Source organism: Symphalangus syndactylus, chromosome 1 (genome assembly GCF_028878055.3).
Source record: "Symphalangus syndactylus isolate Jambi chromosome 1, NHGRI_mSymSyn1-v2.1_pri, whole genome shotgun sequence".
NCBI lineage: Eukaryota > Metazoa > Chordata > Mammalia > Primates > Hylobatidae > Symphalangus > Symphalangus syndactylus.
This window is the reverse complement of record NC_072423.2, coordinates 51,203,973-51,216,003: the sequence shown is the minus strand read 5'-3', so window position 1 is coordinate 51,216,003 and position 12,031 is coordinate 51,203,973. Positions and strand designations below refer to the sequence as shown.

Sequence of the window (12,031 nt, the reverse complement as noted above, 5' to 3'; positions counted from 1 at the left end):
AGATATGCTTTAAGTTTCAACTTTATTGTTTGAGTTTCTCATAAAGAATATAACTACTGATATAATACTGTTGCCATCAGGGAGGAAAAAACCAATCTGAACTGTTAAAGAGCAAAAAGGACACACTAAAGGGAAGGGGAAAATGCAGTCCCCAAAGCTTCCAACAGCGATTACAGAACCATCCACATACCTGCCAGCTCCTAGGGTCCTGTCCTCAGGCAGTGGAATTAGCTTTTTCTTCCACTCCAGAGATGTTCAAAAACTGCATTTCTTTTTTTATTATTTTGTTGTTGTTGTTGAGATAGGGTCTCACTCTGTCACCCAGGCTGCAGTGCAGTGGCACAATCACAGATCACTGCAGCCTCAACCTCCTGGGCTCAAGCCATCTTCTCATCTCAGCCCCCACTCATGAGTAGCTAGGACTACAGGTGCACACTACTATGCCCGGCTAACTTTTGTATTTTTGTAGAGACAGGGTTTCACCATGTTGCTCACACTGGTCTCGAACTCCTGGACTCAAGTGGTCTGCCCACCCGGGCCTCCCAAGGTGCTGGGATTCCAGGTGTGAGCCACTACGCGTGGCCAAATACTGCATTTCTCCTTTTCAGTTTATTCTACTTCCCCAATCCCAGTGAGGAAGCTCAAAGTTGCTGTGTGCCCAATGAAAGGAAAGCAATACAGGGGATTCTTCTGACATAGGTGTTTAGTTCCAAGGCCCCAGGGAGACAGGGGAGAAAAATGCCAGACAGGGGCCCTCGTTAGATTCAGGCAGACAAGCACATCTGCTGAGAGTGAGGAGAGGGTGGTATGAAGAGAGGACCAGAGGTTTAAGTCAGCCATTCCAGGCAGCAAGCTAGAGAATAGTCAAGAAGAGGATGAAAATGACACACGGAAGCACTGGTTTTTGAAAGGGACCCCTCCTGCCGGCTTGCTCACTCCATCCTCTGCCAGACCCCCACTGGGAAGTCAGGCTGAAGAGAGGGCAGAGAAAGGAAGCCACCCTGGAGTGAACTGAGCCACATCATACCAGTGCTGCCTCCTGCTTCTGAGATTGTGGCAGGCTCTCTTCCTTCTCTAACCAGAGACACCCTGGCCCAGGCCAGAGCTGGTTTTATGCTTCACTTTCCTCTCCCCCGACCCCCACATTACTATACCCTTACCCTTCACTTCTGCTCAGCTTAGCCAAGCTGAGACTCCTGTGTCTACTAACAACAGGATGAGAGGGAGACAGACCTTTAGTCAAAGGGAAGATCAAGTGTGTGAGGCTTGGATGCAATAAGATAAAATTAAAATGATGCATCATTTCCATATTACTAAAGCACTATTATCACTAAGGACTTTACAAGATGAACTGTCCCACCCCAAGATATGAACACCCTAAGAGGAGAGGAAGGAATGCCTAGCACTAAGGGGCGCCCCCTCTTTGCAGCACTAACAGAGCTGATATAAGTCTCAGGGAAGAGAAACCCAGCCTGCTACTCAGGAAACACACGCCTATGGCTAACAGACTGGAGTTCACAAAGCCTGGGTCTCGCCCTGCTCTGTTCTGCCCAATTGAAGAACCCAAATCAATGGCTTCATCCCTCCAGACAGTAGTGTGCTTGACTCTGAATCAGACTAAAGGATAATTTGGACATTCTGTCTGTGGTTATAAAGAAAGGAGAAAAATATCCTGTCTTATTACTGAAAAGTCAAATGTCAAGTTATATCTATGTCATAGAATTATAGATGCAAATAGCTGACCCTGGTCTAAAACTGCAAGGTTACTATAGGGTTACTTAAAACAGCAAAAATTCAAAATGCAACCTAAATATCCAATAATAAAGTCAATTAAACATGAGTAGTTAATTCCTTGGAATATAATGCAGTCAATAGTCATAAAAGACTATTTGACTTTTAAAAGTCTAATTGAGAAGACTATCAACATACAGAAATGTTCACAAAATAATGCTAAGTGAAAAATGGGGCACGTAATGCTACATACCAAATATAATGATGAAAAACTATATCTACATGTAGAAAACACAAATTATAATAGTTGTTGGGGAAGGAGATTGGGTGACTTTTTATGTCAATTTTAAAAATGAAAAAAAGGTAATTTTAAAAATAGAAAAGAATAACTTTTAAGACTTAAAATTATCAGGATTTGTTGCTTTTGTGTTTTACAAAAGTTGAATAGTAGGATGATTATTTTTTCAATGAATAAACCAAATCAGTCCAGCATTCTCTGGCTGCCCCTCCAATTACAGAAGATTCTCTCATCATCTGCACTATCCTTCTAAAGATGCAACTACTGCCTCTCCACTTTAGATGTTTTATTAGCTGCTTCACAAATGAAAAGCCTATTAAGTAACTCTCAGTCTATAGGTTAATTAGATTTCTCAGTATATTTTATCAACTTTAATACACATTTGAAAAGCCTAAATTGCCCTATATTGATCCAGTAAAACTGTTCCCAAAAGCATTTCTCTGTACCATGAATTTGGTTATACCAGAGATCTAATTAATAATCTTCTAATATACAAAGTAACAGAGTGTTATCAAGAGAGGCAGTTAAGAAAAAAGAATGTAGACTCTGGACGGCATGCCTGGGTTCAAATCCCGACACTAACACTGTGTGACCTTGGGCAAGTTACACAGCCTCTCTATGCCCTTGGCGTTTTTATCTGTAAAATGAAGTGATCAATTCACAGAGGGTCGTTTGGAGGATTAAATGACATAGTACTTAGAAAGTACTTAGAACAGTGCCTGGCACATAGTAAATGCTTGATAAATATTAATTACTATTATTTATCCTTATTCCTTTCACTTTAACAGTTATCTGTTCCCAAACCCACCAAAATTAATCCCTTCAAAGTAACAACCAGAGTGAATGGAAGACTGCACTTTCATAACATTATTAATCAACAACTGTTATACTGAAAATATAAATCCACAGAATTGTGATTCTAAGATGATTTGTACCACCCCTTAGCAAGCATGAACATTAGTAGTAATTTCTGCTGAACTAGAGAGAGCCATCTTAATGAAATGATAAAACAAAGTTGTTTTTGTACCACTAAATTATTTAACAGTATTTCCTAACACTGATGGAAAGAAGGCTTCTATAAATGCTTTCCTCAGAATACTTTTCGATGAAAAATATTCTCTTCAACTCCTCAGGACTTCTAAGCATCTAAATTTCTAAACTTCTTTAAATTTCAACTAAGCACTCAATTTTACTTTAGAAACAGCAAGCATATTTCAGGAAAGTTAAACCCACCTTAAGAATCCATGATAATTCAAGTTATCTTTAACAATCTCAAAAAGCACTCTAATGTCCTACATGTAAATGTGCTTTGTACATTTTAAAATTCCATCAAAGTTTTACACACTTTGCCTTTATTTAAGAATCAAAATAGCTAAAATTACTGACGTAGGGAAATTTAGGTGATGAAAGACCTATAAAGTCTCTTCTAACTCAAGACATACAATCATTTATAGAAAAACACTCACTTCCCCACTAAGGAAACCTTGGGCAACCTGGGTTAATCTCACAATAAGCACAGCTCTGAGCCTGGAATGCCTTCTCCAGCAAACCTCGCCAAGCCAACTTCAAGTCCCTCTGCTTCCCTACCTCTCCTTTGAGTACCATCACCAGCACTGAGGAATCATCCTCCTGTGTCTCACCACAATAGGGCACCAACACTTATAATTACATACAAGTAGCTTTGGCTCAAGGTTAGACATTACTGTATCTTCCTAATGGTTTCATTTGTGTGATAGGTAGAATTCCAGTACACCCCTGCCACCTTGCAAGTACTCTGCCCCTGGTGTGCACACAACTCCGAGTTATTCAAGCAAACACTAATCTAGGTGCAGCTACAAAGGGGTTTTGCAGATGCAATTAAGGTCTCAAATCAGCTGACTTTTAAAAGGGCGATTATCCAAGTAGGCCTGCCTAATCACATAAATCTTTTAAATCGGAGTCCAGGGATCAACAATAAAAGAAGTCTGAAATATCTGAAGCATGACAAGAATTGGACACAAGGGAGATTCTCCATAGCTGGCTCTGAAAATGGAAAAGGCCATGTGGCAAGGAACACAGGCAGCAGCTGACGGCCGGCAAGAAGACAGGGGCCCCGCAGTCCTGCCGCCCCAAAAGAACAGAATTCTGCCAACAACCTGAATTCACCTGCATGCAAATTTCTCCCCAGAGCCTTCAGACAAGAACTCGGCCAACACTTTGATTTCAGCTTTGCGATACCCGGAGCAAAGAGTCAACCCAGTCGCATTGTGTCAGCACTTCTGATCTACGGAACCATGAGCTACTAAATGAGTGTTATTTAAGCCACTAAATTTGTGATAATTTGTAATGGCAGCAGTAGAAAACTAAATACAATGTATGTACGTCATTCTCTCCTGGGATGTTTTTGGTAGTGTGGGGACAAGCTATAATCCTTTGAAATGTCTTAAGCATACTGCTGGGGATAGAACAGAAACAGTACAATAAATTACTGCTACTTGAACTGAACTGAAACAGAACAGAAAGGTTGAGCAAGTGACACAGATGAGGGTGACCTCAAGAAGATTCCCGGCAGCCCTCGGGGGTACTGTGCTTATGCCTGCTTATTTCCTATACGCTGTGAAAAGGGAACTAGAATGAAAGGATGACAGCAAGGCAAAAATCTAAGACAACCGGGCATGGTGGCTCACGCCTGTAATCCCTAAACTTTGGGAGGCCAATGTGGGCAGATTGCTTGACCCCAGCAGTTTGAGACCAGCTTGGGTTATGTGGTGAAATTCCACCTCTACCAAAAATACAATGTCGTCCCAGCTACTTGGGAGGCTGAGGTGGGAGGATCCACTGAGCCAGGAGGTTGAGGCTGCAGTGAGCCATGATTGTGCCACTGTCCTCCAGCCTGGGTGACAGAAGAAGACCCTGTCTTCTTTAGTTAAATATCAGTTGGGAAAAGGAGAGTCAGGACAAAAGAAGGAACTATTTCAGGAAATGCTCTGCCCTTTCCAGCTTCTCCTGAGGCTGCTGCTTGGATACAAAAAAGGGCCACAGGGAATACAGAGTTAAGATTTCCACCATATTGGATTACCGGGAATTTCCAGTCTCCTGAAGGCATTTGACCACTTTCAGAAGCTTGTGGTAGTGGAAGTTGATCAATACTCCCTTTGGGGTCAAAACAATTATTCCTCTCCATATGTCCTAGTGACACTCCTTGGTCCTGGCACAACTGGTTATCAAAATGCACCAGTCGCAGACTGGGAGCAATTACTCACAATGCATACAACTGGCAAAGGAGTCTAGTCAAGAAAGATAATGTAATGAACTTCTACACATCAATATAATTTTTTTTTTAAAAAGCCAATTAGAAAAAATAATTAGGCACTCCACAAAAGATCTGGAATGTCCAAAAAGCTCATGAAAAGTGATTGATATCATTAGTCATCAGAGAAACAAATTAAAACAAGGAGATACTACTACACAACAAAACGGCTAAAGGGTAAAGTCTGACAATGAAAGACTGACAATACTCTGTATTGTTGAGGATTTCGAGCAACTGGCACTCTCATACTTTGCTGGTAAGAATGCAAAAACAGTCCAACTACTTTGAGAAATACTGTTTAACAGTTTCTGAGTTAAATGTATGCCTACCTTCTGACTCAGCAATTCCACTACTTCTCAAGAGAAATGAAAGCATCTACACAAAGACTTGTACAAGAATGTTCAGAGCAGCTTTTGCACAAAGCCAAAAACTGTAAACATTCAAATATTCATCAGATGTATGTTTATACAATGCAACAGACGTACTAAATGACTCTCAAAAACATTGTCTCAAAAAGGAACCTAGACAGATGCAAAAGAATATGTTCCCTATTGTCCTGTATTATTCCATTTATATTATGCTCCAACCCAAAGTGAGTCTATTGTGAAGGGTGGCCGAATAGTGGGTAACTGTTAGGAAGGAAAGACAGTACTGACAGGAAAAGGTCACCTGCTCTTAGAAATGCTATCTTGATCCAGGCAGTGGCCATAGGTGTATACAAATATAAAAGGGCACTGGATCTGTAGTTTTGTTTTGTTTTGCTTTTTTTGCGATAGGGTCTCACTCTGTTGCCCAGGCTGGACTGCAATGGCACGATCATAGCTCGCTGTAACCTTGAAATCTTGGGCTTAAGTGATGCTCTTGTAGTTGGGACTAAAGGCGTGCACCATCACGCCCAGCTATTTGTAAATTTGGATGGGGGTTGGGGAGCAGGTCTCGAACTCCTGTCTCAAGCACTCCTCTCACCTTGGCCTCTCAAAGTGCTGGGATACAGGCATGAGCCAGGATTCTTGAAGATCTGTGGTTGAGCCAGTATTCTTGAAAATTTGTGCATTGTACCGTGTGTAAATCTTGCTATAGCAAAGTATTTAATATTAAAAGGTTAAAAAAAAAGCACTACCAATCACCTACAGAAGAAGGAACAAGAAGATTTCTAGAACAGCCACTGACTGGCTGGGTGAACGGTGTCACACCATATGCTGAGGAGCACAAAGTAACACACTCTATCTCTGCTTTTTTGCTTTGAAAAAAATGCAGGAGCCAGAGGAAACACTAATCAAGCCACTCCCTGCTGAAAATTCATTGCTGGAATTACGGAGCCTAGACTGTTCAGAGGCCCTGACGTCTGAGCCAGGCACTGAGCTCAGTGCTTTACACTCATTACTTCATAACCTTAACAAGCCCATGAGTTAAGACCAAACCCGCCTTAGGATTGGGAAACCCAGGGTCAAAAAAGCACTTTTCTCAGGATGAGAGAAAGCATACTTATCAATACATCTTGTATTCATCCATGCAGGACATTAGAGAGCTATGCGCCTCAAAGACACTGGGTAGATGTCTGCAAAATGGACGAGGGGAAGACATGCAAATTTCTGAATGACTGACACTCATTAGTCCTGAACCTCATGCTAAAGGCGACCTCGAGGGGAAGAGGCAGTCCTTCTATTAATACTAAGTCAGTAATAACCTCCCTACTTCTTCTTCTCTCCTTACAACACAAGGCGTTGTAAGCCCGTGTGTCCAAACGAAGGGAAAGAGTAGTCATTCACTCCACGGGACAGCGTCTTTCAACCCCACCGGAGACCGCACGCGCAGCGCCCCACATTGCGCACGCGCCCCGGCTCGGCTCCGCCCCACCAAGTCCCGTTCCGCGACGCGCACGCGCAGGCTGGGAGCACGACTGCGTACCTGCGCAAAGCTGGAAGCGGACGCTTTTTTCTTCTTACTGGCGCCATAGCCCCCGCCGCTGCTGCCATTGTGGGAAGGGCTGGCCGGCCTCTTCTTGCTGTTCCGGACTATTCCGGGAGTGGAAGTGGTGGCCACAATTGGAATTTGCGCCGCCATCGCACTGAGTCTTCCCCTGGTCCCCCCACCTCTTTCCCAGAGCGGGCCCTGAAACTTCCTTTCCGCTGTTACTTCCGTCTTGATGCTTGAAAACCCGGCCTGGACTCCAAGCTGTAGCTGGCTTCTCTCGGTGCAATCTAAAAGGCGGAGCTCGGAGCAGCCTGTGCCGTCGGGACGGGAAGATGTCAGCGGGCGTTGTCCTGCCACTGGGGCGCTCTGGGCGTGGGCCTTGGGTGGGGCACGTGCCTGGAAATCCCCATTGATAGAGGAATAGAAAATCTCCCAATTTTTTTAAGTAACTACGTTTTAAAAAATTAATGAGCGTGTTGTCTTTTCTCACATAGAAGAGTGATTACTTTTGATGTTTGTAAGCGTAAAGCTGGGGTCGTTCTCAGTAGACCGCCAAGCTACTGGCTTCCTCCTCTGTCCCTCCCTGCCTTCCCCCGCGGAAAAGGTTTGTATATAAATAGTGCCCAAATGGACATGAAGGGTAGAGTGGTTCTTAATCTCTCTCTCTTTTTTTTTCTTTTATTTGAGACGGAATTTCGCTCTTGTTGCCCAGGCTGGAGTGCAATGGCGCGATCTTGGCTCACTGCAACCTCCGCCTCCCGGGTTCAAGCGATTCTCCTGCCTCAGCCTCCCGAGTAGCTGGGATCACAGGCGTGTGCCACCATGTCCGGCTAATTTTGTATTTTTAGTAGAGACGGGGTTTCTCCATGTTGGTCAGGCTGATCTCGAGCTCCCGACTTAAGGTGATCTGCCCGCCTCGACCTCCCTAAGTGCTGGGATTACAGGCGTAAGCCACCACGCCCGGCCGGTTCGTAATCTCTTAGGATTCACAGACTCTTGAGCATGGAATCTGTGCTTCCTCCCCCCGCCCCACACCCCCACCTCCCCACCGCCCCACACCCCCACCTCCCCACCACCCCACACCCCCACCTCCCCACCACCCCATTAAATGTATACAGACACAGACAAAATTTTACAGATTTCAGGGAGGTCACAGATCTACTAAAACCTATTTAGGAACCTCAGTCCCCCTACCCGCCTTGTTCTTTGCCTCATTCTACCCTATATTTTTACAGAACCTTTGTGACATCATATAACTAAACGATTTATAATCGGATGATTAATGTCTTTTTTGGCTCCTGCTAGAATGTAATCTCTATGAGGGAAGGGTCAGTTATGTCTTGTTCACTTATCAGTCCCCCCAATCACAGTACCTTGCAAGTCATTGGTGCATTGTAAGTATTTTTAATGATGTAATTAACGAATGAACTACCTGCAGTGATTGGTGGAAGCTACTATGTTTGAATATAGGAAGCTGATGTATATTAGTCTTGATATTTGAAATAAACAGGCTGCACAGTGACTTAGAGGTGAGAGAGAAGGAGCAGTTAGGGAAACTAGCACTGACATATTTTCTCCTTTGGAGAAAGGAATAAGCCTACCAGTGTTGAAATGTTCTTTCTCACACCCCATCTCCATCCCTATCCTCATCTAAAGCTAGTCTTTTCCTCATTCCTTAACTCAAGGACTCACCTCCAACAAGCCAGTCACCTAAGCAAACTCTGCTGTCCCCACCTCCTCCCATTCCTCACCTCCTCAGCTCGCTTCTCTCCTTCACGGCTCCTGCCCTGGTGAATCTGTATACCATGTCTACATCTCAGCAACAGCCTCCAGATGGAAGTTTCGGCCGCCATCTTTCCCTAATCCTTTCCTGACCACAGACCGTCCTTCACACTGGCTGCCAGAATGGGCTTTGTAAATTACAAATATAATCATACACTTACTTTCTTACATTCTTCAGGGCCCTTTTACCTTCAGGGTAAAATTTTTTTTTTACCTTTAGGGTAAGAACGTTTTAGCTTGTCATACAAGGTCCTTAATAACTGGGCTCTGGCTCGGGCACGGTGGCTCACGCCTGTAATCCCAACACTTTGAGAGGCCGAGGCGGGCAGATCACAAGGTCGGGAGATCAAGGCCATCCTGTCCAACATGGTGAAACCTCGTCTCTACTAAAAATACAAAAATTAGCTGGGTATGGTGGCATGTGCCTGTAATCCCAGCTACTCAGGAGGCTGAGGCAGGAGAATCGCTTGAACCCGGGAGATTGCAGTGAGCAGAGATCGTGCCACTGCACTCCAGCCTGGCGACAGAGCAAGACTCCGCCTCAAAACGACAACGACGACAACAACAAAAACTGGGCTGTGCCCCATTCTGTTGCTTGGTTCCCAACACTTAATTCCTTGTGTTCCAGCCAAGGACTAACTCTATTTCCTGGAGTGTACATGTTTTCTTAGCTTGTCATATTTTTGTTTCTATTATTTCCTTTCCTAGGAATGCTTAGCTCCTTGCTTGATTACCATCCATTTTGCCTCAGTTCGGATGCTACTTCCAATGAAAATCTTTATGCCATCTGACACACCTTCCTTCCCCTTCCCTTTCCCTGTCCTCACGCTGTGCGCGTGAGCACAGGGGGACCTGCTGGGCTGCTTCCTGTCATCCCTTATTGAGTTCAAACACCAACTCGCTACTTTTAAGAAGTCAGACAAGTGGATGCACCGCCATCTGGTTTCCTGTTACTAAATTCAGGCCTGATCTTGTCTGATTCCTTTCTTTCTGAAATTCTTCCCTTGGTATCTGAAACATCGCCATCTTTTTGTTTTCCTCTTTCCTGGCCAGTCTTCTGTTACCAAATGGTCTCTAATGCGTCACCTGCAGCATGTGCTCAGAGTGTTAAGTAGGAAGACACCAGATGAGGAGCAGAAGCCAGCTGCATGGAGCTCCAGCCTCCTTTACAACTGGAGTGGGAGAGGGGAAGCAGGTCCAGGAGGAGATCCAGTTGAGATGGCAGAAAGTTGATGTGATTTCCATCTCTAAGCCTGGGTTTTCTCAGTAACAGGAGAGGTAACAGGTAGCAACCTCTGCAAGGTGGAGGGAGAGTGGAAGAGGCTTAGGAAGGGTCGTAGGAAGATTTGGAAAAGCCACACTTTAAAGGTACCATTAGAGAGAGAGCTGAGAAGGGACCTGTGAGAAATCTCCTGGCAGTGCCGAGTGGCACATCTGCTTGGGCAGGTTGGGCACAGCTGAAGTCCAGAAGCACCCTTTATTGTGGTTACTGTGTGTATGTATGGCAACCCTCAAGTTGGGCACTGCATGTCTTACACAGTAGGAAGACATACTTGGTGCATCCAAACTCATGCAATCTACTCTCTGAATTTTGACCTCAACAGATAATACTGCTTTCCAAAGTCTGAAGGAGAGAAAATAGTTTTAAGGGCCATTTTGCTTACTGGAATTACCTCTTAAATCCATGCCTGTTAAGTAAACACCAATTTAACATTACAAATATGGCCCAGAAAGGCTGACACAGGACTTTCCAAATAGTGGGGTGCTTGCCTTCCATTGTGAAAGGCAGGATTCTGCTCCCAGGATGGTATTTTTCTCTCTTTTGTTGCCCACCTCTGTGAATCCCCTTCTGGGCACTGGTCATCCCCTCCTCTCTTACCAGAGGTCCCACCCATTATTTAAAATGAATTATTGTTTTAACACTTACTGTTTGTGCATGCCATAGAGAAAGAAAACAATTATAATTACTATAATTCTCCCATCTCTGATATTTTTTTCCCTGTTTTCTCTCTCAAAACCTCAAATTTGCTAATCCCCAGGCTGTGACAACACCTGCCTTCTTAAATTGTCAGCCTGCTTTGATTCTTTTCCCCAGCATCATGGTTCCTAACCCCGCTGCTGTGTTGCTTGTTTTGGTTGTTTTTATTCACATGTGACAGCTTGTTTCTGTCAGCTGTACATTAAGATAGTATCAGAGAAGATCAAGCCACAGGCTTTGGGCACATTCACTAATGGAATGAAACAGAGACAATATGGAAGCTTAGAGATGTTCGTTGTCTAAGTTCACCAAGAAATCCCCAAAGACTGAGAAATTGAGGCCGCCTCCAGGTATCCCATATGCACCACTCTCTAGACATTGCTGCTGCTGCTGCCCCAAAGTAGGTGAGCTAACCAGTCCAGCTCCCAGGTGTGACCCAGCCCTGGGAACAGGGGCAGGGCGAGAAGAGGGTGTGGCCATGGGAGGGAGACCCATTCTGGTCAAAGGACCCGTGACAGGCAGGGCTGTCAGTGGTCTTCTTCCTTGACATGGCACTGGACAGAACCCAAAGGATAGTGGGACAGTCCCCATCCCTCACTTTGTCGAAAGATGATGGCCATTGTTTGGAAGAACAAGAGATGAAATGTGTTCACAGTTTTTTAGAAAATCTTTCATTCTATAGAGAAAGACTCAAACTACTTAGGATGCCCTATGACCTATCTGTTTATCTCTCCTTTCATCTCTCACATTTGGGCTCCCGAATGTTGACTGGGTTCTGACCCAGTCCAGCCACCCTGCCCTCCATCCCAGTTCTCTCAGGGATCTTGGGGTCCCAGCCTGGCTCAGCACCTGCCCTGGCTCTTTCGATCTCAATTCCTGGACTTGTGTGTAAAGTGGCTTCTGGCCCCTTGCCTCATCCTATGTTCACTTTTGCAATTCCCTGACGCTGTTGTGAAGCACTTTCTGAAAAGTTCTAGTTCATCCTCCATCTACTTGCACTGAGGATCTGAACTTTTTGTAAGGGTTGGGGGTCATCAGT

The 12,031-nt window shown here is 44.5% G+C and overlaps 1 protein-coding gene across 9 annotated transcripts in view; it reads right to left on the bottom strand.

The window, feature by feature from the left end:
* INO80C (INO80 complex subunit C) overlaps nucleotides 1-7,595 on the bottom strand; it is a 28,641-nt gene extending 21,046 nt beyond the window's left edge. The window contains exons 1-2 of one of the 9 annotated variants that reach the window (XM_063640495.1): nucleotides 6,804-6,975; nucleotides 6,285-6,392 (exon numbers count right to left, since the gene is read on the bottom strand). Coding sequence is in view for 4 of the 9 variants with exons in the window: in XM_055234412.2 (XP_055090387.2) it covers nucleotides 7,227-7,382 (156 nt within the window). In the remaining 5 variants the exon portion in view is untranslated. Of the gene's footprint in view, nucleotides 1-190; nucleotides 5,680-6,284; nucleotides 6,760-6,803; nucleotides 6,976-7,005; nucleotides 7,135-7,226 lie in introns of those variants that run through there. The other 8 variants (XM_055234412.2, XM_055234399.2, XM_055234404.2 and 5 more) reach the window with 8 other exon arrangements.
* Between the last annotated feature and the right edge of the window lie 4,436 nt (nucleotides 7,596-12,031).